This window comes from Enoplosus armatus, chromosome 6 (assembly GCF_043641665.1).
Source record: "Enoplosus armatus isolate fEnoArm2 chromosome 6, fEnoArm2.hap1, whole genome shotgun sequence".
Classification (NCBI taxonomy): domain Eukaryota; kingdom Metazoa; phylum Chordata; class Actinopteri; order Centrarchiformes; family Enoplosidae; genus Enoplosus; species Enoplosus armatus.
This window is the reverse complement of record NC_092185.1, coordinates 8953386-8980771: the sequence shown is the minus strand read 5'-3', so window position 1 is coordinate 8980771 and position 27386 is coordinate 8953386. Positions and strand designations below refer to the sequence as shown.

The 27386-nt window shown below is 42.4% G+C and overlaps 1 protein-coding gene across 1 annotated transcript; it reads right to left on the bottom strand.

The window, feature by feature from the left end:
- Positions 1 to 529: 529 nt before the first annotated feature.
- kcp (kielin cysteine rich BMP regulator) lies at positions 530 to 26344 on the bottom strand. The gene is made up of 46 exons (XM_070907296.1): positions 26248 to 26344; positions 24879 to 25411; positions 24380 to 24452; positions 23314 to 23618; positions 23046 to 23214; positions 16173 to 16246; positions 15966 to 16059; positions 15259 to 15341; positions 15080 to 15173; positions 14906 to 14985; positions 14709 to 14794; positions 14441 to 14531; positions 13686 to 13785; positions 13461 to 13546; positions 13154 to 13247; positions 12922 to 13071; positions 12735 to 12841; positions 12556 to 12649; positions 12297 to 12470; positions 12118 to 12200; positions 11922 to 12015; positions 10541 to 10723; positions 10204 to 10374; positions 9902 to 10075; positions 9740 to 9822; positions 9562 to 9652; positions 9404 to 9486; positions 9143 to 9316; positions 8325 to 8504; positions 7953 to 8217; positions 7231 to 7313; positions 7053 to 7146; positions 6799 to 6972; positions 6625 to 6707; positions 6079 to 6199; positions 5903 to 5985; positions 5502 to 5601; positions 5294 to 5382; positions 4479 to 4581; positions 4227 to 4369; positions 3700 to 3872; positions 2872 to 2983; positions 2679 to 2780; positions 2417 to 2581; positions 2028 to 2328; positions 530 to 1235 (listed from the first exon to the last, which is right to left on the bottom strand). The coding sequence occupies exons 1-46, from the start codon at positions 26342 to 26344 to the stop codon at positions 1015 to 1017; spliced, it is 6312 nt and encodes a 2103-aa protein (XP_070763397.1). The 3' UTR covers positions 530 to 1014.
- Between the last annotated feature and the right edge of the window lie 1042 nt (positions 26345 to 27386).

Sequence of the window (27386 nt, the reverse complement as noted above, 5' to 3'; positions counted from 1 at the left end):
GTATGTAGACAGAGAAGAGTGAAATGTGATGCCATGACTGTGTGACACATTACACCTGTGTGAAAAGTGTTCTGTAACATTGAACTGCTAGTGAAAGTTGGTGGATCCCAGCTTGTCAATTGTGTATTGTGTTGCCTGTCTCATACAGTATATGTCATCAGGAATCTTACAAAACACCCACTGGATTTCCTAACTGAGAGGAATTTCCCTGAAAGAAGTGCTACTTCAAATCCCAAGTAAATATTCATCCTGTATTCATTTATTATATAGAAATAGTATTCTCCATATATGCTAAATTGTAGTTATTTCACATTTTCGCATACTAAACTGACCTGCTGTGCACTCACTAAAATACTCTCCAGGTTACACAACTAGTTAATTGGAATTAATTAATTAGAAAGGTCCTATTGATAACTTTGTTCAGGAAATTAGAAGTTACCCATAACATAAATAAAGGCGTTACCAAGATCATACTCATGTCTTGATGAATAATTAATGTATTTTTGAACAGAAAACAAAATACCACAAATATTAGTGAAGCCTTTCTTTATTGTGCGATGGAGAATGAAAAAAAGAGAAAACCTGAGATTATGTGGCTTACTGTATATACAGTCAGACACCACACAGTGCTGAAACAAACCTGTACAGTAAACAAATGCTCTGTTGATACTGTTAAAGTAATCTAAAGGCTGTGGAAAATATCTCATAAATGTGTAAAACAAAAACAGGGAGGGACAATACAAATTAACATGTGAAATAAAAACAACAAACCCTTGTGTAGTATAAATATTCAGTGCTACATATAACAATGTTTATAAAAACTCTAAAATGCCGTATTTCACTTCAGTTGATATGTTAAATCCAGAGGTCATGGAGGTTCATCTCTTGGGATATTCTTCCATTTCAAACTTGGGTATACAGTAACAAAAGGCTTGTGCAGTCCTTGAGTGGATTGAACATTGTTAGTGGTTGCAGTGCATGTGTGTGTCCACTTGAAAATGAGCAGTTTGAGCATTATGAGGGGTTGCCGTGGATGATCTTGGGGCACTTTTCCTGCTGTATGCAGTAGTTGTTGTGCAGAACCAGACCCGCAGGACACTGGCAGCCTGGAACACAGGGCTTGAAGCAGTGGCTCTCTATCACCCCCAGTGGTACATCAACGTTAAAACAGGTTACGGGACACGGGGGCCCGCACTCGTCAAACACAAAGCCCCTCTCCACTGGACAGCCCACAGCTGTGGAAGACAGCCACAGAGAAAGAACAATGAGAGACTGAGAACATTGGGACCACTATGGCTTCAAGTGTATGACTTCTGTTGACCTTTACTGGTGACCAGTAGGAATTAGCAGGTGTCCGACAACAATAAGATCACTGTTTCGAAAAAGAAAACTGCTTTTTCATTTTCACTGAGACTAAATTGTTGCGCATGGCTGGCTTGTTGCATTGTAAAACTTCACAGAGCAGTTTACAATAGACGCAGGTGGAGTTTTTGATCCAAAACACGGATATGAGTCATGATAATAATAATAATAGCTAATTATGCCCTCTGAGCCAACCAGTTTCCTTCTTGGGATATTAAACATTTTTCACCCATTATACAACTTCACATGTTGATCTTGTCATAAGCTCTTAAGCATTCAGGTTTGTTCTCGAACCCTGTGAGGGTGTACAGCCCATGATGACATTGGAAACCTGTCTCTTATACAGGGAGTAGTGAATGAGTGAATGAGTGAACAAGAAAGTGATTTATACTGTAATCTGTTTCACCAGTATTGTGTGGGTGAGATTTTGATCATAAGCAAACAACCAAAATATTGTGATTTAAATGTTGCTTAATTTTAATTGGTGCACATAAGTATGTGACGTCACCTTTTCCAACTTTTACCAAGCTTCGAATCAGTTAGCACAAAGAAAAATAACAGAAAACTGTTCTAACTGTGGCTGATTATTCCCCACATTGCTCATAGTAAGAAGCTGATTGAGAAAATATATTAACAGGGCCTTTAAGTGTGTGTGTTTAACTCACCACACAGTGATGGGCTCCTCCATTGCAGGATGACTCCAGCCTCTCTGCACTGACTGGCATAGGCCTCCAGTGTGTCACACAGACACTCATCAGTGTTGGCCCCGCAGGCACAGAGGTCATACACACAGGCTCCGTACCACGGCTCAGGAGGCACCACACGATGGCAGGGCTTAAAGACAGCAGACTTCAGGACCTTACAGCGAGCGTTAGCCCCCTTCTTGGCTTGGTAGCCTGCGTCTTTACAGGGGTCAACATCCTCACCGGGACGACAGGATGAGAGGGAGTGGCTACCATTTGTGACCTAAAATGACAAACAGTTGTTTGACTTGTTTTTGTATGAAAATTTAACTTTATTTCTTTCATTCTGTCTCTCTCTCTATTTATTTTACCCTCCAGCTGTTGCCAAAGTCAGACTCTGATAGGCTGAGTCGTCCGCTGGGCATTCGGAGGTCATCCTGGTGGTAGTTGTTGAAGTTCCCACAAAGACCACAGGTGTGGCCCTTATAGGAGCCTGGCACACTCACTTCCAGATGTGAACGACCACTCCACAGTACCTAAAGGTGGACCAGTGTGTGACAAAACGGGCAGTGTCCAAACTGTTAGTGTTTCCTTCACAAGACAATGAGAGATAAAAGAGACAAAAGACTGTACCTTCAGCCCGATGTTAGTGTTGAGTAAGATGGTGTTGGTTTGCCGTTCTACAAAGATGTACGGTTCTCTGAGGAACGGCAAAGTCACAACCTCATCATTCACCTGAAGAGTACAAGAGTAAAAATGGCTGAGTGGATGCATAACACAAAACATGACAGTACAAAAATCATTTTCAGAATTCGTAGGCTCAAACCTTCACAACCCAGTCCTGGAGCAGCTGCACTGTGACGTCTCCTATAAACACAGTCACCTCTTTAGTCCAGGACACTCCTTTACGCCCACGATCATCGTTAGTGGCATGAATACTGTACGAACAAAGAGGAGTCATTGAGCAGGGCATAGAGAGTGTAGTGATTCACTTATTAACATATTAACATTTCATAAAATGTATTAAAAAAAATCAGCTTCTTTATTGAACATGAAATGGCATGCTGTTTGTTGTTGTCTTTTATTGCCATTTTCTTGCTCCCAACCTTTTTGGTCTGGTGACCTCTTAAAGCCCCTGAAACTTGGTTTTAAAATCCACAGTATTTCTCTCTAACGTAAATATGCATGACTAAATATGTAACAATCAAAGTTAAAGTTCAGGGGAAGTTAATATTTATTTATACGTTTTAACACTCGAAAACTTGGCTACTTTGATCAACAGTGGCTTTGCAACATAAACAAGCAACTCCTCAGCTGTCATCACATTTTGATTCAAATATTTCTAAATCCTGATTGGTGCATGTAAGTATGCGACATCACCTTTTTACTAAGTCCTGCCTACTTCAAAGCAGTGAGAAGAGCTCATTTGTCATGTGAAATAACCAAAATCTATGCAAACTTAATTTGACCTCATCGCTCATATTAACAAGCTGACTGAGACAATATGTCTTTTTCCTTCTACGATTGTTTCACTTGAATGACTTTTAGAGGGCAGGAAGAGGTGAAAGTATCCAAGAACAAAACAACAATTAGAGAAGTAGTCAAGAAAACAACCATACAGCACTTGCTTGGGTAGCCATGGTGACCCACTCACCTGAAGTCTCCACCCTCACAGTCCTGTGCCAGGATATATGTGCACGCTCCCTGGAAGTGCAGCATGCGGCCATCGAAGGTGCGATAATGAGGGTCACCAAAGGCAATGCAGGTGGCTGGACGAGGAAGGCAATGAGGACAACACAAACCTGGGACAATGGCTGGCATCTCATCCTAAGAGCAAACACAGACACACACACACACACACACACACACACAAACACACAAAAACACACACACACACACACACACACACACACACACACACACACACACACACACACACAGACTCAGCTACGCTGGCTTTGTAACTATGGAGGAACCCAGGAGACTCAGAGAGAGCCAAACAAACATCTGCAGTGTGAAAATGAGCTCTGAGGAACCAGCCAGAGTGTAAACACTGATGAGAAAATGTCAGATATTTAATGTCTCTCTACAGACTGAAAGTTTACAACAGTGAGGCATCATGGGAACATTTCAGACTATGATGAAACACTGAGAAAGAGTGTGTGTGTTTGTTATACTGACTGTTGCACAGGTGAGGGGAGGGCAGCGTTCACTGTGACAATGCACGACTCCAGACACACACGTACAGCTGGTGCACTCATCCACCTCCCACTGTTCGTTAGAGTGATACACTATTCCCTGGTACAAACACGACACCCCCGAGTCTACAACACACACACACGCACAGACAAAGACACACAGACATGAAGCGTGTTTAGTAAACTTTGAGCAAGCACTACTATAGAAGCTCACTGCACGGGCTGGCTGTGATACCTTGGCATTCATAGCAGCATTTCCCTGGAATCTTCACTTGTTTCTGGCCATCCAGACAAACTGCAGGTAAACACTCTTCAATGCTGCACTCAATGTAGCCCAACTAAACAGAAACACAGAAAAAACGCATTACTTTAGACACAGATACGAGACCTATGAACTATCTCGGATCCAGTGGTGGAAAGTTTACATTTACTCATGTACTGTAATCAAGTACAATTTTGAGGTATTACTTGAGTACTTCCAGATATAGTCACTAGTTACTTTTCAGATTAAGATTTTATACATAAAACATGTGATCAGTTTATAAAATATCATGCCTCATTATAGATTAAAGCACCCAATTGTATTTAACATTACAATTAGCTCCAACTTGACCAATTACACCATTCAGTACAGTATTGCATATTAATATATCAATAATAATCAACTCTGACAGGGGCCATTCTGCATTGTGAGTAGTTTTACTTTTGATACTTTCACTACATGTTAAATGTCATACATACTTTTACTTGAGTAAAATTATGAAAGCAGGACTTCTTCATGTAATATCTTGTAATATTGAGTATTTTGTGTGGTACTGCTATTTTGAATAAAGTAAATGATTTGAACACTGCTTGAGATCCTACAGCCAGACCCATCTTTTAGTGTCTTCCTCGAAATCACTCCTCAAAATTCTTGTTGTTTTTTTAACTTGTCATTTTACCTGTGTTAATATTTGATCTACCATATCATCTTGTATTCAAACATTATTTAGTATAGTGGTGTGTAAATGTTATTATCATTAGTGTGTTAAGTGTTTCTGTAAGACTCACGTTACAGGTACATGTGACGCAGTCGTCATCGCTGTCTGTCCAGCTGCTGCCGTTGGCCATACGTCTGTTCTGGCCCTCAATCACACAATCTGTGTGAAACACAGGAGATCCATCACAATGAAGGATGTTTTAATGCCAATAAGACTTACTTTAAATTTAAAAAGGCACAGGGAACAGAGAAACAGGAAGAAAGATGGCGCTATCTCACATTTACACACGGGGCAGCACGAGTCCGGAGGGGTGAACTGTTCGTTAACGGGGCAAGTGAGCGGGAGGCAGATCTGGTGTAAGCAGGTCCATGTCAGGTCCTAAATCACAGACACTGCATCACTGTACTGCACAGAATCACACGGTATGTAACTTAGATCTCAAGGTGCAGAGATGTAAATCTCACTTCACTCTGAGACTACCCATCATTTTTTAAGGCAATGAAATTGAAAGAAACTAATATTTTATGACAGATGATATTCTACTTAGCTTGCATATTTGTTCTACTGTTATAGTTGTTTGCATTACAGGTTATAATAAACTGTGTCAGTCTCTTCCTTAGCTGCAGATTGAGTTCAGAAAAAAGTAAAAGGTCATTTAAAAGTGTTGTTGCTACAGTACCTTGCATTGGCAGGTAAAACATGGGTCGTCTGTCGCCAATACCTCGTTGCCAATCAGTGCAGCGGTGCAGTTACTGAGAGGCTCTAAACACACACACACACACACAAATGTTACAGAGCGCTGTGACAGCGCAGAGATAATACACAGTGCATCACCAAGAGCAGTTTAGTACTGACGTGCACAGACAGGACAGCAGGAGTCTGGTCCAGAGAACAAGATGTTGCTCTTAGGACAGTCGACCAGACTGGGACACTGCTTTCGGTAACACCTCAGGTGTTGCTCTCCGTCCGGCATTACCTGGGATACACACAGGTTGGATTATTACTACTACTTCTATTTCAACTTCCACTATAATCTCTGTATCTTCCATATCTATTTCTTTGACCTCTATTATTAAACTACTGAACTGATTGACAGATGATTAATCAGTGACAATTTTAACAATGTTTTAATCATTTAAGAAATGTATTAAACAAAAATGCCAAATATTCTATGATTCCAGCTTCTCATGTGTAAGGATTTACTGCTTTTCTCAGTTTTGTATAATTGGAAATTTTAAATCTTTGGGTTTTGGACTGATAAACTCAGATTTTCTGATGTTTTATCTACTAAAATATTAATCAATTAATCTAAAACAAAATCAATATAATCACTAAATTAACAAGTTGAGCATGAAAATGTCACAATCAGGTTTCCAGTTGTCAGGTGTGCATGTGTTGTACCTCACAAGTGCAGATCTGACAGGGATCATCGGCGGGATGGAAGCTGTCACCTGGACCATACACTCTGCCCTCGAATACACAGTCTACTCAAACACAATCATATTAGATAATCAAACACCAAAAGGCCTGATTTGGAAAATGCAGCTAATGTGCTTTAGATCCTTATTTGCTTACCAGCGCACACAGGGCAGCACTCCCCGGGCACGCTGATGAAGTTGATGCAGGGAGACAGACAGCGTACTTCAGAGCAGGTGGTCACCCCGTCCACACACATACAGGTCATACAGGGGGTGGAGTCTGCGAACCAGCTGCTGCCCTCGGTATGCTCCTCTCCTCCATACACGCAACCTGAGAAGGAAAAATTCAATCATTGGTAAAAAAAACAAACAATTTCCTCCTGTGATTTTAATTTCCAGTGATCTATTTACCTCTACAGCGAGGACAGCAGGCTCCTGGATCAGTCACCTGATGCATACAAGGCAGCTTGGGACACTGAGGAGACGCACACTGCACCTCACCTGCCTGCAGGACTCAGAGAGATTAGCACTCAAACACAAGGAAAAGTGCAAACATGGAGGGAAAAGACAAGAGATGGAGGAGTCAGACCTGGCAAGTGCAGGTGGAGCAGTGGTTTGAACTCCGGGTCCATGTCTGCCTGTCATTGAACTCCTGTCCATCAAGTGTACACACTGAGACCAGAGACAGACAAGACACATTTGCATGTGGGATGTTTTTTGTGACCATGTGCTCGAATGTGCGTTGGATTTTTTCAACTCTCATAAATACCTTCAGGTGCTTTCTAAAGTTATATTCTTAAAGTTAAATGCACAAATTGGTAAAATTTGAAACAACATAAATAACGGTTATTTCAGTTTTCTTTTTTTTTTAACATAATAGAGACAAAAAAGTTAATTCTCTTGAGATCAGCACTATAAGCAGCCCACAAATTCAGTCAATTTGTTTCAAGATTATAAAACTGTATCATATTCTATAGATCAAAGCTTGAAAATGGCTGTAGAAAAAGAGCCCTTAAGGAGTGAGTAAATATGGAGTTACATTGAATGATCCTGTATATCATTCATTCTTCCTCTTAAAAACTTACTGCAGAATAATTTCTTATAGTATTAGAATATCAGACATTACATATTACAGAGAGGCAAAAAAACAGCTCCAATAATGTGTCATGCTTAAAAAGCTGTAAAAAAAGAAAATGTAAATATTAAAGGCCACACATTTGCTACAGTAATGTCTGGGTTAAACATATTGCTCGAATGGATGGAAACATGTAGGCCTTCACACATAATTTACACAAACAGTTCAGGAAGTACCTGTGCACTCAGGACAGCACTGTCCTGGTTTGGTAACGGGTCGGACACACGGTGTCGGAGGGCAGACCAGGGGCACACAGGTGACGGTGCCTCTGACACAAGTGCAGCGCTGGCAAGGGTTGGAGGAGGGTGTGAAGGTGTGACTGTGAGAGTGGACGACACCCTCATACAGGCAGGAGTCACAGACGGGACAGCAGGTGTCTGAAGGGACCGGGTGGGAGCACTGGACTGGACAAGGTCTCCTCTGACAGTTCACCACCTCATTCTGATCAGAGGAGGGGATGAAGGGTGGAAAGACGGGTGGAAGTAATCAGACAATTTGAATTTGGATCATTTATTTACTTTTCATTCAGTAAGACTTGTCAGACTGACCAGACAGGAGCATGACGAGCAGGGATCAGAGGGCGAAGTGAAGGAGGATCCGGACTGATAGTCTTTCCCCTGATGACGACAAATCCCTGTGCAGACAGGACAGCACTCCCCAGGAGGGGTCACTGGACGCCCACAGGCAACACTTGGACAAGACACATGCGAACACACCACACCACCGTTCTACACACAGAAACACACACACACACACACTGACGCTGACAATATTTCCTTTCCATAGTCAGTTATAATTAGTCCTTGTACAACTGAAGATAAGTAGATGATGGAGTTTATTTATGCTCCATGTACAAAATATATATATATATATATAATATAAATATCAATATAATCACAAGCTCCTCTTAATGTCTTCACAGGGTTTAAAGTGGCTTAAAGGAATATTCCACCAAAGTGCCACAAGAAGTATAATTTTTTTATCAATTTATTGGGAAAGCCATGACAGTTTGTAACAGCTGCCGTTATCATATGTTTTGACATGTTTTTTGCTGTGACTCCTGGTCTCCATTGGAAACCATTGGTATTTGATACTTTTTGTTAAGATTTCTGTTGGACTATTCCTTTAATAAAACCCTGTGACCTCAAACATGTTGGTCATGCCATTTCATATTTTACTGAATACTTTTTGATGTATCTATTATCTCACAGTGACTTTCACATGTTCTGTCCCGCAGCTCTAAGACCAGTGAGGTACTTACTGCAAAGACCAGCTTGCTTGTTTGGGTTTCCTCATGGATTTTCAGGATCATACGTATAAGTAAAAGCTACCGAGGATACAAATTCAAATATGTGTGTGGTAGTACCAGACAGGAGCAGAGCTGACAGCGGTCTGTAGGGTGTGGGAATCGTTCTCCGTTGAAACAGCCTCGTCCATTAAAATTGCATCCATCACACACTCCACATGCACAGCCATCCAGAGCTGGGTGTGGGCATGACACAGCAGGGCATCGCCTCTGTGAACACACCACTTCGCCTCTCTATGGAGAAAAAAAAAAGATAAGCTGTACTGTGAAAGTGTGGAGAGTCAACAGCCCCAAACTATATGCAGCCCTCCTCTCTCTCACTGAGCATGTGCAGTCCTGGCACCCTCCCTCTCCTCCTGGAATGATCTGTCCGTCAACATAATTCACGCCTTGGTATTGACAACCTACACACAGAGTTAAACATCAATTATTTACTTACTCTACATAACATGAACTGTGGTATGTTGTAAGCTGGTTACCGTCACAGACAGGGCAGCCACATGAGTTGGTGACCGGGTGAGGACAGACGGCTGCTGGACACGACTTCTTCATACATCGGACTGAACCGCTCTGCAAGAGAGTAAGCATGACACAGTGTCTAAGGAGATTAACCAGCAGGAATGTGTCTGTGAATGTGGGTGAGTGTGTTGATGCTACCTGGCAGGTACATTCAGAGCAGAGGTTTCCTGGGTCAGGGATCGACTGTCCATTTGTGAGGACCACGCTGTTATAGAAACAGCCTATCAAATAAAGACAAAGTTTAAAATCAATGATCCTAAACTAGGAATGTGGGCAGAGTTTGACTTTGACTTCACATACGTTCACATTCTCCGCAGCATTGTCCGGGTGGTTTGTACGGGTGGCTGCAATCTCCATAACAGGGTATCTTGGTGCAGATGACCTCCCCTCCGTAACAGTAACATACACCACAGGGGTCATTGTCATCACCAAACTCAGTGCCATCAGGATATTCTTTACCATGAAAGGTGCAGCCTGCAAGTAGAAAATTGGAGATATTTTTTAACTTTGGGAAAATAGTTCCCAAAGAAAGTCTGTGGATCATCTTCAGTAACTGGGACATTTTTTCTGGAAAGTTGCTGTAAGGTTTTTCAATCACTCACCATCACAGGACATGCAGCACTGTCTCTGGACCGGGTGTTTACAGTTGGAGGGTGGACAGCGCTTCCTCTCACACCGGACTGAGCCCTCACGGCAAACACATACTGCACAAGGGTCTGATGCGTCATCCCATGTCTCCCCATTAGCTCGCTCTCGACTCTCATACAGGCAGCCTGCAGGGGAAATAAGACATTAAAACATGATGAGACTAGAAAAAGTGCAGTCTCTTATGTGGCTGAACAACTGTGTCAAACTTGCTGAGGTCTCTGCAACGGATGACATAATGTGTTTGCTGGAACTGCTTTGTGCTTAAGTTACAGTATCTTGGCAGGATTGTACCTTCGCAGGTCCGGCAGCACTCCTGTGTGATGGGGTGAGAACATGCAGCAAAGGGGCAGGGCTTGCGCTGACAGTGAACGGTCCCATTGGTGCAGGCACATGATCGACAGTTGTCAGTCGGGTGGTAGAAACGCTCAGTGTGTCTGTAGGGTTGTTGTTCATACACACAGTCCGATGGAGGAGCTGGAGGAATATCAGTGAAAAGAATAAACTGTACGCCTCCACTATGTGCAATCATGAGCCAAGAAACAAACCGAACAGCAGATGATTTCAACCACAGAGGGGGAAACCCGGTCAATTCAATTAGGAGGTATAGCTTTATTCTGAAAGGAAATCCTTCAAACTCCCAAATCCTTGATGGCAAATAATTTGAAACAGATGCTTGAAAGATTTCTATAAAGCTCTCTGTTAAGCTTTATGTTTTCCAAATGAGGATCAGAAGAAGACCAAATAAAGCCATCATTTACAACCGTGTATAAAGATAAAATACCGACTGAAAATAGGGGCAAAAAAAGGGGCATAATAGCTGCATTTACAATAGATAGGCATAATATTAACAGAGATAATACATTAAAATAAATACACAGTATACTGTAACAAAAAAGACAAAGTATCACAATAATAATTGTATTATTATTTTAAGTATACCAATAATACTGATTTCTGGCCCAACACCAATCAGTCCATCAAATTTCATCCTAATTATTTTGTTACTTTTGAAATAGCTCTCTTAGTAACAACAAATAGTCAAGTGTAAAAAACACAATGCTAGGGGCTTTGGAAGATGTAAGCAGGAAGTATGTTGCCCTTAGCTGTGGGCTACAAGTTGAGCCCCATTTATTTAGTCTATAATTGTTTACATTTTGGCAACACGAGTAAAAGTATGCCGAGTTAGCTATTAGCAGTTCCTGTTTGCAATGTGCCCAAGCATGTACAGACAACTATCACTGGGTTATTTTGATACTGAAGAAAACTTAAAAACGTTTCGATTCTCAGGCAAGTTCCGGAGTTAGGGGCGTCTTTTTTTCCAATGATTTCTAAGCGGATTTATCGACGTTTATTCGGGATGGGAATCGGAGATAATTGTATCCTCGGGAAGAGTACAGCAGTGTAAAAATATGTGTATCACGTCAGTGTGTTTAGATATGACTTAAAGAAAGAGTTCGGTTCGCTAATGTTTCTGCAGCTCCAAATGCTGCCCGTCTTGATAAACCCGCCAACGAACCAAACTACAGTAACAAACCTCCAGTTGCTTTTAAAGCACACGCATGCACCTGTCCCTATCACCTAAAGCAGTGCCTCACGTCTCTTGAATAGCAACTACTACTGTAGACACACTGTATGTCACCCCTCTGGACTTGTCTCTGTTGCACTTCCTCACCTGGACACTGGGGGCAGCAGTCTCTTGGCAGCACATTTGGGTTGGAGCATGGCAGCGGTGGACACCTCTTCATCAGACACTGGACATTCCCATTCTGTAACAAACACAACACAGATTGAAATGAAAACCTGCTTCAAGGGTTCAAGATCAACACATCAGGGTCAGTTAGTCATGCTGTGATGCTGGTTATTCTTACTATGCAGCTGCAGGTCCTGCATGTGTCAGTAGGGTGGGGAAACTCCTGTCCATTGGGATACTCTTTCCCAGCATAGCTGCAGCCTAATGTAGAGGGATATTGTGTCATTGTGAGATTTTAATTTGTTAGACTGTTGTTCTTTATTTTGTGTTCTTGATAGAAAAGTCATATTTCCTCACCATTGCAGTTGTTCTGGCAGCATGTTCCAGGCAGAGGGGCGTTGCAGTGAGGATTAGGGCATTGTGCTTGGTGGCAGTCAATCGTGCCGCTCACACACCTACACTCCTCACACACACTCAGAGGGTTAGGAAAAGCCTCTCCATCCACAAATATGCGGTTTTCAAAGGAGCAGTCTGGGAAAGATGCAAAAGCATAGACGTTATACTGAGTGAATGAAATGAAAATAAACTCATTTTCTGGGTTTCTGAGTTTGAGTACCTGGACATTTAGGGCAGCACTCTCCAGGTGGTGTGTACGAGTTGGAGCAGTTGAGTGGAGGACAAGGTCTTCTTTCACACTCTACACTGCCATGCTGAGGAGAAGGGAAGGCTGCATAAGGAGGTTTTGAAGGCGAACAGTGGTGTGTAGTGTGTGTGTGTGAATGGAGACGTGCTCACCTGACAGGTGCAGATGTGGCAGGGTTGGTCAGGGGTCGCAAACCTCTGGCCGTTGTTATAAATACGATGGTTATAGGTGCAGCTTTCACACACTGCACAACAGGAGCCTGAGGAAAGGAGCGAGACAGTGTACTGATGTTACACAGTCATCTGCATGTAAACAAAGCTCAGACACACACAGTCTTACCACTGATCTTGGTGGGATGCAGGCACTCGGTGGGGGGGCAGTGTGTGTGTGTACACAAAGTCTCTCCATTCACACAGGTGCAGCTGGAGCAGGGACCCTCAGGGCACCAGTTGGAGCCGTCCTCATATTCCACCCCCTCCAACACACACACTACAATGAGAAAAGAGGAGTTGTCATATATTCATTGATGAGCTGCACCTGCATGTGTGTGTGTGTGAGAGTGCATTATTACCTTTGCAGATTGGACAGCAGAGATGTGGGTCTATAATAGGGTTGGAGCACTGGACAGGAGGGCACTTCTCTTCACGGCAAATAACATTCCCACCCTATGACAGATACACAGTATGACAACATTATGACAATTCAGTTTAAAAGAGCATACAGAACCATAACCCATCAGGTGCTGTGATATTTTTGAGGCATGAGACAAAGGTAGTAACATTTCATCCCTTTGTGAATGAAGCCAAACACACACTTGCTCATTAAAGTTAAAGTCATCAAAGTTTCTCCACTTTCTTGAATATACCATACGGACTTGCCTTACACCTGCACTGCAGGCAGGGTCCACTTCCAGCTGGGGTGAACACTTTTCCATCCGCATACACCCTCCTGTCATACTCACATTCTGTGGGAACAAATACAAACTCTGACTATGTTTGCTTGAGTCTAAACAGTAAAAGATGGAATGCAATAGGCAAAACAAACGTGTCAAAGACATGAAGAAATTGTATTTTTCTTTTAACCAAATTTCCAGATATACTGACCATCGCATGTGGGACAACACTCTCCTTTGCGCTTAGCTGGATGACTGCAGCGTAATTGGGGACATGATGAATCCATACGCTCACAAGACACTTCACCTGCCTAACAGGTAGACACAAGAAGGGATTAAATGTGTCACTCTGATGGAGCATTTCAACATTCAGTTGCTGTCAGAAACAAAGCTCAAACCTATGAACTAGAGCTAGACTGATAAATCTGACCAGGCCGATAAATTGGCTGATATTAGTTTAATGCAGATTTATCGGTATTGCATCGGTAAATGCAAAAGTTGGTTTGAGGCCATTTAGAAACAGTGTCTGATTACATCATTTGTCTGCCAGAGAGCACTGATAAGTTGTATTTGTAAAATATCCTGCTCTGGATGTATACAGGGCACAATTCTTTACAAAAACAAATCTATGAGATCCGTATCAAGATTTTTTCTTTATGTTATGTGTGTATGTTTTAACAAATTACTATGGGCCAATTATTGTTTTTCCCAAATATTGAGTATTCAGTATCTGCCAAAAAAAATCCAGTATTTGTTGGGCCAAACTATACACTAAAACTTCAGGATTTACAGCTTGATTTTCAGACTTAATCCCATTTTCAAATGCAATCAAATTTACCTCTGAAAGTGCAATAGGCTTTGACAGGTTCTCATTGAACCCCTGGGTCATGAAACCTTGCCAACACATCATGAGTCCAGTCACATGAACATCACATAACCAAAAAAACCTTGCCAGACTGAACTCACAGAGCAGCGGCAGTGGAGGCAGGGGTCTCTCCTGGAGGGGAACTTCTGTCCATCCACATACATCTTGGACTCATATTCACACTGCTCACACCTACAGGTCACATACACACAACGTAAACATGTAAAACTTTGTAAAAAGGTCTCTCATCTGCACCACAACATGCGTCATTGTACACCTATATCATCTGCACATTCAAAGTAGGACATGAATAAGGTGAATTAATGCAGGCTTGAAGTTGATATGGATGAGATTAGGCAGGTTGGTTACCGTGGGCAGCAGTCTCCAGCGTGATGCACAGGGTTTCGACAAGGCAAGGCACGACAGGGAAGGGGTGAACAAGCCACATTTCCATTCTGGAAGAGAAAGATATGCTAAAGATAAACTTCAAAATAAAATGATTTACAAATGATTTATAGACACAACAAAAATGAAATCTAATGATGAAATGATGATAAATGACGTACCACACAATTACACTCTTGACAGCGGTCTCCAGTAGGGACCACAGCTCCATTAGAGAAGTCATGACCGTTCATACTACAGCCTATAAAACACACAAACACACGCTGTCTCTGAAGTTCCCTCAACCCATACACACACACACACACACACCGCTACAGTGAATTAAAGAAGCCCACCTTGACAAACTGGACAGCAGGTATCGGGGGGAGGAGCAGCTGGGTTTTTACATGGAGTGTTACACCGCTCCCTCTCGCAGCGAACATGACCCTCCTGGTGAGAGGAGACAACAGTATCAGTGCAGATGAAGGTGACAGAAAACATGGAAGGTTAAATGGTCAGTTGGTATTAGACCCACCAAACAGTAGCAGACATCACAGGGATTCTCTACTGGCCTCCACTTGGCTCTGTGATCATACTGGACACCAGAATGGACACAACCTGCAAACACATTTTACATAAGATTGCTTTACTATTATGGTGTTACCAGCAGTTGAATGGTTGAATGTGAATTCAACACCAGAACAGAAAGAAAAAAAGCCTCTTTCTGTAGGATAAAACTTCAGCTTGGACAAATGGACTAATATCATCCCTCCCCTGTGGAAGCACATCTGCACCCCCTGCTGTCTGTCTGGTTAGTATTAAACTGTCAACACTTTGTATTAATAGAGGGAAGTCTGAGTAACAACAATTTTGAGTTGCCAAACCTCTGTCTCGTCTAGTTGACAAGACCAATAAAGTTTCTGTCTGACCAAAACCAACATGAGGAATCGTTTACAGACATAAACAGATTTTCGAAGATTTTTTTTGTGAGAAAATTAGACAATTAAATTTTGGAACAACCCTTTTAAACTCTGACTTCAGATCAGTGAAGTGAGACTGATTGAGAGAGACTGCCAAAGATGAGCCCCTATATGCATCCTGTGCGATGGTAACATTGATGATTGATCCACTAGATCTAAATTAAGTTTAAGTGATTTACTAAGGCACATTTAATGTTTTGTTTTAGATCTCTGTCCCAAACAAATATTGTTGTGTACAGATTTTTTTCTCCTGTGTCCTTACCTCTGCATCGCTGGCAGCAGTCTCCAGGTGTAGTCTCCTTCTGTGTGCAGTCCAGTGAGGGGCAGGTTAGGGGATAGCATTCCCTCTTACCCCCCTGTTAGCAATGAAGGAGCACAGAGGTGAGAGAAAACGATTGAACAGAGGAAGACCAGAGTAATTGTTCAGGCTCGATACAAATGTTTGTGTTCATGTAGGTGTATGTCTCACCTTACACGTACATGTCTGGCAGCCATCTAGCGTGCTGTAGGACACATTATGAACTGTGCCATCCAGCTCACACCCTGAAGATGAGACAGAAGTTTAAGTGCATACACATTTTTGAGCTTGGGGGTGTGTGTCTGCATATCCCAGGTGAAAAAGTTGGAGTATATACTGAGTTTCTCTATCAATGCAGATATTCTTCACCTTCTCTCTACTCTACGTCACTGGGGAACATCTGGCTCGGCTCTCTCTCCAGTAATGACAGAACAGCATGTTTCTGATGTAATATAGACGTGCTTGCTCTCACACACACTATGCTTTATGGGCTGAAACTATAACCACAAGTGCCTGCAGCCTTCCAGCTGTTAAAGACTACCAACGGCAAGTCTATTAACACTGAAAGAGATTTACTGTGGGAGAAACAGGGAGTAGCAGTTTTGCGAAGGATTCCCTAAAAAACAGATCAGATCACGGCCCTAACAGCTTCCCCCAGTCTGTGGCTGTTTAAGTTATTTTAATGAAAAAGAAAGTTGTTTACAGTATATCACATAATGAACACTGGAGAGCAATCTTTTTCATCAAAGGCTTTCAGGGAGCTCATCAAATATTATTTTTTGCTTAGCTTGGACATTTCAGCAGATAATTATTTTAATGACGTCTCTCCAAAGGACAAAGACAATGTGTTTGTGTGTGTGTGAGAGGGCAGTAATCACAGAGTGTGAGAGGGGCTTGCGAGGCTGCCTACTGTGCCAGCAGCCAACAGGCATTTCCTCTAACAAGCCAAGCATGCATGAGATCAAAGTGTGTGTGTGGGAGTGTGAGTCTGCGAGTGTGTATCAACTGGGTACCATTGGAGTCTTCTGGCCAACATGCAGAAACAATTACAGAGAAGATGGATGAACAGACAGTGAAAGAGAGAGAGGAGTCAAGTGGGGGGGGGTAGAGGGGACAGTGGGCTGTGTGGTCATATGTGTATTACATTGAGGCGAAAATGTGGACAATAAGCAGGACAGAACAAAGTTTACATAACTCTGTGGAAGTGGGGAGTGAAATTAGCAAGAGAGAAAGAGACAAAGAGTGACAGAGTCCTTAATGAGATCAGTCCAACATCAACTTAAGTCCCACATTTGTTTCACTTTACGATGACAGGCGGTTGCATTCATATGCACCAACTAGGAAGTTGCTCACAACTGTATTAGCATACAATGACAATATACTCTAAAACTTACAGCAGCCTATGCTTTGGTAAATGGTAATAATATAAAATACAATACAACAAGCTGTGGACATAACATTGACAAATTATCCTCTTATAAAGTTGCCTATTTATGCATCCAACAGTAAAGAAGAGCATTAGCATTCATTTAGTCGTGTTTTTGCCAACCCGAAGAATGTAAGTCAAATATTCACACTCTCTTAGCTCTGTTTTTTGTCTCTACCAGCTATTAACAGCTCAATGCTTGAATATGTTCACCAGCTAGTTGCTAACTTTGTCTGTCCCGTTTGGTAGTGTACGTACAGTTTTCTTTAGGATTTTTTTTTGCCAAAAACAGGGTAACGGGAAAGAGGAGCGTGGCAAGAATGGACCAAAACAATAATGTTGTGGGCCGAAAACCAAAACAATAAGCTCCATAGAGCTGAGGTCACTACTAGCGACACCCTTCACATCACACGTATTCATTTGATCCATCATTATATAAAAATATTGGTTTAAAGTCTTGTTTTTTTTTACTTGTTTTTTTTTGTTTGTGCTGCTCACAGTGTAAATCACGTTTTAAAAAATGCAACAGCAATATCTTCTTCCTGAAACAATGTCCCCGATGCTCTTAATCTACAAACCTTGCTGTCAACAGTTTTCAGTGTGCTTCTTTCAACCGAAAAATAGTTCAAATAACCAACTGCTGACAGTATGGTCAGTGGATCATCCAGACTAACAGAGACATTGTTACTGAAAAGTTGATGAACTTTTTAACTTTTTAATGGAATTTGTTCACCACAAAAGTAGCTCCCTGGCTAGATACCACTGGAGGTACGTGAGAAGATATAAATATTTGTTTCTTTTGTAATTTGGGTGAACCAACAGTTTAATACCATATATAGAGGAGATAAGGTAGACCATACAGAGTTCATGTCAGAATGCAAATGGGGCAGTACAAATGGACAATCCTTGTAAAGGTAATGAAGTCTTTGTCATATTCTATTCCAGTATCAGTCCTTTCAGCAGTCATCCTTATCATAAAATGCTTTCTGTTTCTCTGAGCTCCAGTGGTGGTCCAATTGATGGTCCAATCTCTTCTCACTGCTGTGAAAAGCACTTTGTTCCTCCATTTTTCTGGGAAACAATCCAGTGTTTACCAGCCATGGCATATAACATGGTTTCCAGTAACTGGATCCCGCCACTCTGTGAAACAGGAACCACAATTGTGTATATGGCAGACAGCCTCTGGGTAAAAATGGCAACGGGCCTGATGGCAGAGGTCAGGGCAGGTGATAGGCGCAGAGCCAAGGGGACAGCCGCTGAACCAGTGGAGCTTGAAACAAAACCTACAGACAGTGTTTGGGGGGAAATTGGATCACAACATTGGTTGAAATGCTAAAAAAAAAATAGAAAACATTTAACTTACTTACATTTAACTATTGCCACATTAGCCTCGTAAAGCCAGCTGATATATGTTAAATTCTGTTTTCACCATAAGATTTTAGTTTCAAACTTGGTAGTTGGATGGTAGAGCTTTGGGGAGAGGTTTAGATGATAATATGACTCACTGACTGAAAACTTTGCAACTTGAGAAAATCTGTTTTATGTTTAGAATAAAGCATGGATCTGCGACTGCATGGCTGGGATGGTCATGTTGGTGTCTGGGTAAGCAAGGCACTTTCCAGTAATCAACAGTGCAACCTACTTCAAATGATGCCTCTCCCAAGCAAACACTTACTGAGTGTCATACCACAATGAGCATCAAACAACAAATTATGGGCTAGCTTTACAAGGCTATTGTCACTTTCTGCTAGTAATGCTGATACCTGCGATCTGGTGTGATTGGAAGCCATATGTTGCTCGTATTTTGAGTGCCTGCCATACCAGCATCATCACTTTCTGGATTAATTTGTCCCATCCATTCCTGTTCTAGTTGACCATTCAGGGCACTGCTTTTGTCCAGATCAAAAGTCATCCAGTCCTGCCTGGCCCAGTGTTTGGGCAGGGAGGTCATTGGAGGGCAGGTACGGGTGATGCGGTTTAAAGCTTGGTCACTGGATGACATCAACTGTTGCTGCGTGTGGAAGTAGAACCTCAGGTAGTGTGGCCCATTGAAGAACCAGTTGCACCCGTCCTTGTCGTAACCATCTGTTCGAAAGCCAAATGCATCAAACCCACCGCGATCCAAACCAAATGGATCAAACCCATAGATACTGTAGCCTTTGTCACTAAAGAGCTTGGACATTACCTTGTCTCTGTGTGTCTTATCATTACTCTCTTCTTTTTCATCTGTCTCTTCATGTTCTTTCTTCTTCTCATTCTCAAACACCCCATTATTATGCATGCCAAACCAGGTAACATTAGAACGGTTGAACCCATAGCGGTTGAAACCAGATATGTCATATCCATCCCTATCAACAAAGTCCCGGTTAAAGCCATCTTTATCGTAGCCCCACCTGTCCCAACCACTACGGTCATAGCCATCACGATCATATCCATGTCGGTCAAAACCACTGCTGTCAAAGCCCCCAATGATAAAACTATTGTGGTGTGAGTTGTGTTTGTCAAAGCTACGCTTCTGATATTTCAGACTTCCTTGTGAGTGTGTTTGTAACAATGTCATATTACAAGGTGCACCAATGGTTATGGGCACATATACAATGCACATTTGCTGCTGGGTAGAAATCACATCATCAGGGGTAACATCAAAAGGCTTCATCTTCACATGCCTCCATCTAGCAGGGTAAAGGATGTTGCTTTGACCATGATCGTCTCTAGAAGTTTGTCTTTTTTGTCTATGGTGATGTTTCTCTTGCCACTCTGCCCACAGTTTGTCCATGAATGCCATGTGTGACAGGTATAAAGGATCGTAAGCAGCCAAAGGTGAAGCCATGTGACCCCCTACCCAAAGTCTAAAGAGACCAGAAAAGGTCTGCAGAGACTGGGAGAACACTTGGAAGTCTGCCTGGTTTATAGTCCTCTGCAGGGTCACTGCATCTGGCAGCCACACCTAAAGGAATCAACGGAAATCAGTTCACAAACCTGGTACCAGTAATACCAAAACACTGCAATGTAAGGAAAGTACAGTAAGGTGGGCTGTTAAATGAATAAAAGCTGTTTGACAAACCGAGGAGTTGAAACTTCGTCTGAGACAAGGGGACCAGTGGAAACGGGATGTCAAGCCCTGGAAAGGGTGATGTGGGATGCAGCTGGAGCTGAGCTCACCATCTCCTCCAAACAATCCAGCCTGCCAGGCAGCTGAGAACTTCATTGACCCAGAGTCCACTGTCCACTCAAAATATGGAAGTGCCAGTTTGCATGATGACATTGACTGCAGCTCACGCTCCACTAATTGCAGGAAGTAGCGGTGCCAGGGGAGGAAGAAGGCGTGATCACCAGCCAGAGGGGAGAACTCAGCTCTCAGTAGTGCAAAGCCCTTCCACACAGCTAAATCCACATTCAAACACAGAACCAAATAAACCCATAATAATTATACAAAGGTATGGTTTGAATTTTAAAAAGGTAAGGAACAAAAACATTTAGATTTACAGTCTTACCTGGCTTGGCGTAGAGTTTCCTGATAGCCCGCTGGTACAACCTCCTTTCTCTTAGTGTGAGGTCTCTGATCTCTTTACGCTGGGTAAGGTGTCTGCACGTACAGTCAACTCTGCCATTATGTGTGCATATGCACTCTTCATGGCCTTGTCTGAATCTTTCCCCGTATTTCCATAGCTTGCGTTGAAGGAAGCATCCACAACGTTCACCACATCTCACATCAGAGCACTTCACTCCAGGGGAGAAACTCATTACTTGTGCCTCTCCAGCTTGGTCTTTCACCAAAGCTTGGCACTGTGTTAGAGAGAGGTAATCACAGGTAAAAGTGAAATCCTGATCCTTGCGGCAGTCTACCCTTGTAAGGTTTACTTTAAAGTTTCCTTCCAGCTCAGTACGGTTGGAGTCTATATTGCTGTACCACATATCATCCTCCAAATTATCCTGGTCGTATCCCCAGAGAGTCCTGTTCACAGAGGAGATGTTGTATTCATGTTGACTGTAATGCTGGTAGCCAGTGGGAAGACCCTGCCTTGGTTTGCGGAGGCAGCACGCACCCGACATACACTGGTCCCTACAGGCATTAAAGGAAGGGAAGTTGTTGCTGCTGTTTCCAGTGCAGTAGAGGAAGTCCTCACAGAGGCCAGAGGTAGGATTAAAGGCCCAGCGGCGTTGAAATGGCCGCACCCCTTCACAGTTGTTCTCTGGTTTGGGTACCCAACATGCCTAGAAGTGGGGAGGGGGGACACAGGGCCTCTTACCCAGCCTTAATCCCCACTGCATTGCCCATAGCCAGAACTGACAAAGGACAAAAGTAAAGCAAAGCACTGCTATTGGGCTCACCCAATGTAGCAGGCCAAGCAATGTTCTACAGCTAAACCATAAACAAATAACAGACAGTCACACAATCACAAGAGTGATCTAAAAACTAGATCAGTTACAACAAAGGAAGAATTTGACATTTTGAGAAGTCATTCACTTTCTTGCTGAGACTTAAATGAGAAGATTGATACCACTCTCATATGTTAAATATGAAGCTACAGCCAGGAGACGCTAGCTTAGCACAAAGACTGGAAAGAGGGGCAAACAGCAAGCCGCACTCAGTCCAAAGGTAAAAAAATTAGCACGCCAGCACCGTAGTATTGATCTTCTAATCAACTTGCGAAAAAGTGTATTTCCCAAAATGTCTAACTCACTACTGTGGCAGCAACTTGCCTTGTAGCAAGGTACATAAGCAAATACAAACAACATTATTGAAAAGAACATGCTATAACTATAAGAAACTATAGGACAACTACAGTAACACCAGACTTAACAGAAAGGGGTTTCAAACCTTCATTTTCATTTGTGACTGTGACCCACCTCAAGCATTTGAAAAGTTCTGGTGACCTGCCGGGTAACCAAACGTACAATAAGCAAATCTTCAAAACTAAAACAATGAAACACCTACAGTAGACGAAACTGCAAGCACACAAGGACACATGCTCAACATTACAAGACTAAGACTTTGAGCTAAAAGCACTTAATAATGCCAGCATGCTAAGACGCTCACAATGGCAAGGCTAACATGCTTAGGTTTAGGTAAAATATTAACCATGTTCTCCTTCTCAGTTTAGCATGTTAGCATGCTAACATTTGTTGGTTGGCACTCAACACAAAGTACTCTTGAATCTGATGGGAATGTCAGTTTTGCTAGAATTTTGTCATAAACCTAAGTATTAGGTTAGGTGATTGCCTGGACAGAAAGCTTTTTGACACCAACATCGACATTTTGTTGTTTTGTAACACGCTACTCCTGGCACAAAAATACCTGTCTCAGCTGTCTGTGACACACTGGTCCCTTGGTGTTGGGGGGACAGGAACAGTAAAACCCAGCGGGGTCAGAGGTCAAGACGAAACATACGCCTCCGTTTTGACAGGGGTTAGAAAGACAAGGGTCTGGGAGAGGGATGGCCATCTGCAAACTACCTACTTAACACCAGTTGAATGTGTGTTAGTGTTAGGTTGTTGAATGTGCGGTAAAATCATTTTAAAAATATTTTATTGTGTTTTGTTATGTGTATAACAAAGATGAACAAATAAATAATGAGGGAGAGAGAGAGAGCTGTCTGAACCTGAGTCATTGTTACCTTTGATGTTGGCTTGGCATGTGACCTTTCCAGATGTACACGTACACACAGTGTTGAGGTCAATCTGCCAGTGCTGGCCATCCTCCACTTCACGCCCCTCCCACACACATCGCTGCCTCACACACTCACATCCCTCCAGGTACTGTATACGTGACTGTAGGTCTGCATTCTGTCGAAAAACAAAAATACTGCCATGTCATGTCACTTTATATCACTTGACAGTCTTATTTTATCCTGGAAAGTCACATACTCCAAGTGCAATACTTACCTGAGTTTTGACCATGTCCAGCATACGAGCCAGTTCCTCTAGCCTCCTCTCCAGCTTCTTCAGCCTGTCGTCTTTCTGCGCCTGAGAAACAGACTTTACCCCTTGAGGAGATCCTGGGGGCCCCAGCACCACACCTCTCTGCAGCTGGTCACTCTGGACGTCCTGGGGATAATGGTTGGTTTGGTTCGTTGGCCTATGGCTTGTTTGAGGTTTACTGGGGGATGCATCCTGCTGGAACACTCGACTGCTCTCAGTCCGAGAATCTGACCTTTGGGCATCTGTGTACTGAGACGGAGGCAGAGCATCTGGAAGGAGAAAGCAGCAGTTGGTGAGAGAAGAGATTCCTGAATGATTCTTAAATGAAGAAAACGAACCAATTTGGAGCCCAAACAAACATCCTGGACAAATGCTGTCAAAATTAAGACCCATGCTGAGGAATAATAAACTGGGGGACTTTCTGCCTCAGGGCCAAAAGATATGATCTTGTGCACATTAACCCCAGTGAGTGAGTTTTAACTCATTGTGAAAATGAGAGGAGTATTTCACTGTTCAGCATTCCAGACAGAGTTGCAAAATAAAGTTCAGTTATTCAATAGTTTATATGTTGTTCATGACAAGAGAACTCTTCACTGACAAAAAAATCTTGCCATGTCTCCCAGTTTAAGAGTACTCATTGAGTAATAAGTTATCAGGGTCAGTAAGGAAGACAAAGAAAGCAGCTAAAGGAAACGAGAAGGGAATTACGCTGCAGCCTCCCACAGCATGCTGTTACAAACTGATATACTGATGCACATGCACAAACACTCACAAGCGTGTGCGCACAAACATACATACACATATGTAGTATCCAGAAAAAATAAAATCAATCACAGTTCTCCAGTGAGCTTTGAAATGTTTACTTTGAACTCTGTTTTTCAAAGTAAACATCTGGATATTTATGGCAATCTCCATATACATTAATTCTTGTTCTGTGCCCAAATGGAATACTCAGATACATTATTTCCTTTCATTAGACCCTCCAAACAAAGATTTACACTTAGTTTTGATATAGATCCTCTCTCTTTACCTGTAACATTGTCACAGAGCCATGGTCGCCTTAGATATGCTTTCATTGAAATCTCAGCCGTCTTCAAATATCCCTGCATACAGAAACACAGAAATGCTCACAAACTAAATTTTACTGTACATACAGAATGCACATTGAATGGAGGGAGAAAATATGGAATGTAAGTGTAAGTTATGTAGAATAATTGTATACATGTTGGACACATAACTGTAGTTCCTGTACAGTAGACTGTTATGTTGCTGTGTTTTTGATGCTTTCATTCGTTTTGTGAACTGCAAGTGTCTTCAATTTTGTCCTAAAAGATTGTTTTCAGGAGGAGGCAGTCATGATTACAAGGTTTTCATGGCATAATATCTTTGTCAAATGTTGTAAGTTGAATCACTACTAACCTAAAAAATCATCACAAAATACTGTAAATAGTAAATAAATCAGTAAAGGTGATATTTCGTGTTGTCCTTTCAGTATGTGAGTAAGTATGTAGTATGCGCAAGAAACTCACAATAAATTTGCTGTCTTTCTTTCCTGGTGTGCTGGCAAGAGTGACAACAACTTCTTGAGGCAGTTCCAGGTTGATTCTCTCTTCACTTTTTATCGGTAGAACCACAGCTTCTTGACAGTCTACAAAAAATGCCACTCTGTCAGTCTCCAGGCTCACAGCCAACTGTACCCACTCCTCCCCGGCGAAGGGGTTTCTCCCGGGGAAGTGAAAGCTGGCGAGGCCCTGAGCTCCTCCTCCTGCCCGGTAGTCCAAAAGCAGAGTGTTGCTGAGGGTGGAGGAGAGGATTTGGAGAATGGGCGAGGACGCAGAGGAGAGAGAAAAAAGAGTGGCACTGGAGCCCGATGCCTGCTGCCCCACCAAATACACCCCCATGCTACCCTGAAGGTTGGAGTACAAGAAGTGGGAATATTCGCGAGGAAGAGTCAGGTACGGTGCTCTGGGACGTAGTCTGTATGTCACACTGCCGGGACTCTGCACTCTGGCCACGCCGCTTATTTGGTGGGACATGTTTAGAGCTGCCAGAAGGTCGATCACTAGAAGGCAGATAAAACAGAAAGTGCATACACAACCGTGAGACCATGCTCTATCTAATGGAGGATGACACTGTCTGTTTCTGGGTTGTGATGAGTGAGTCTGTGTGAGAGGGAATCAGAATGAAGCCATTCATCGGCCGGTCCCACATGGCTGACCTCAAAAACAACACCAACAGGCCGGCATGATGCTCTCAGTCTGATCTGCCTGCGTCTAAATTAATGCAATAGAACATCTGATACAATTCTTTAAATCTGCAGATAGAAAATGAAAGTTTGTTTTTGGCTGATGGGATACATTTATAGTGTCTCCCATTGGTGGAAAGTAGCTCAGTACATGTACACAAATTAAGTATTTTAATACAATTAATGCTGAATACTTGCATTTGAGTATTTTTATACTTTCTACTTTAGCATATAATATTTGATGCATTGTTTTAAGATTGAACTCGCAACAACATGTAATGCAGGTAAGATGATCTCCACCTTGAATACAAAAACAACAATAAAATGTTACTTGCATATAATTAAAGAGCAATAATAACTCAGTACTTTAATATATAATAATATATAATACTCTGTACTACGAAATGAGTACTGACATTTACAGTTAAGAATGTTTTGCTGGAAAAAAATAATTGTTTTACTTCTTAAGTATACTTTCACACTGTAGTATTACTACTTTTACCAAAGTAAAATACCTTCTACATGCTTCTCCATAACTAGTGTCCTCAGTTTGATGACTGTAAGTATAATCTCCATATCAAATCAAAATAAACAAAACTATGAAAATGTAAACTAAACAACTTGTGACCAAAAACACACTTTTGTGAGCTCACCATTCTCGTGATTTGGACTTGAGTGCCCCTGCACAGGAGGCGCAAAGACCCACAGCAAATGCATCTCCAGCAGCACGAGCGTCCTCAGTTTCTCCATTCTCCAGACGCAAAAATGAGAAACTCCTGGATTAAAATCCAAACACTTTACACAAAGAGCATGGAATTCATCGTGCTTTTAAACCCGATCTGTTGATATGGACCGTGGAAATGTACGTCCAAGACTTCCCTGTTCCTCTTGAGAGCAGACCTTTCCAAAGAGCGCGCAGGGGAAACATGAAACATCTGGATGCAGGCAGGGCGTCGCTTCTCTGCAGTCACACACTTACATTCCCCCCTGGGGCCATATCTACAACACACTTTCGCTGCATGATCACAAAGGCGGATGGCTGAGAGAAGTTTGATGATTATTACTATGCTTGCTCTGAGATGCCTGTTCTGAGCGAGACGTGCAGAAAAGTTCAGGTGTGCAGTGCGCGTGAGGTCACCTCTCGATCTAGTCTCTGTCTCGTTCAGTTTCCAGTCCCAGAAGGATAGCTGTGAGGGAAGTCTTCTCTTCCTCTGTTCTCCCTCATTTTGTCAGAGGAAAAAAAAAAGCACTGCTCAGTGGTGTTGATTCCCAAAGACCCCCGTTTTGGTAATCAGCTAAAACCTGGTCTGGAGACTGGAGGGGAGCCATGCTGAAGCAGCCAAAAATGTATGTGTGTGTATGTGTGTGTGTGTGTGTGTGTGCACAGAGAGAAAGAGAGGGCGGGGGTAAACACAAGTAGTCATGTTTCACTGCTTTGGAAACAGTCCCAGTGTGCATCCCACTGTGCTCAACCCCCCCACATCTGTCTCCACAACTCTTCCCCCTCAAGTTGTTGTCCTTCTCATCTCTGCTGTGTTTATTATTTCAGAGCCTTTCTTTGAGTACACCTCTCATAAGCAATAGCTCTGAGACTTGCTACGCAGAAGGACATACATGTATGCCCGTCTGTCTTGCTGAAGTATTTTTGGTGTGGTGACAGGACACCCAGGTGTTTCCTAATGGATGCAGCAGACTAGAGAGTCCCTCATCACTCCAGATTTGTTTTGGAGATTCTATCTGTTGAAGGAGATCCAGGCTTAAAGGAGAATAAGACACACATTTGAACACCTGA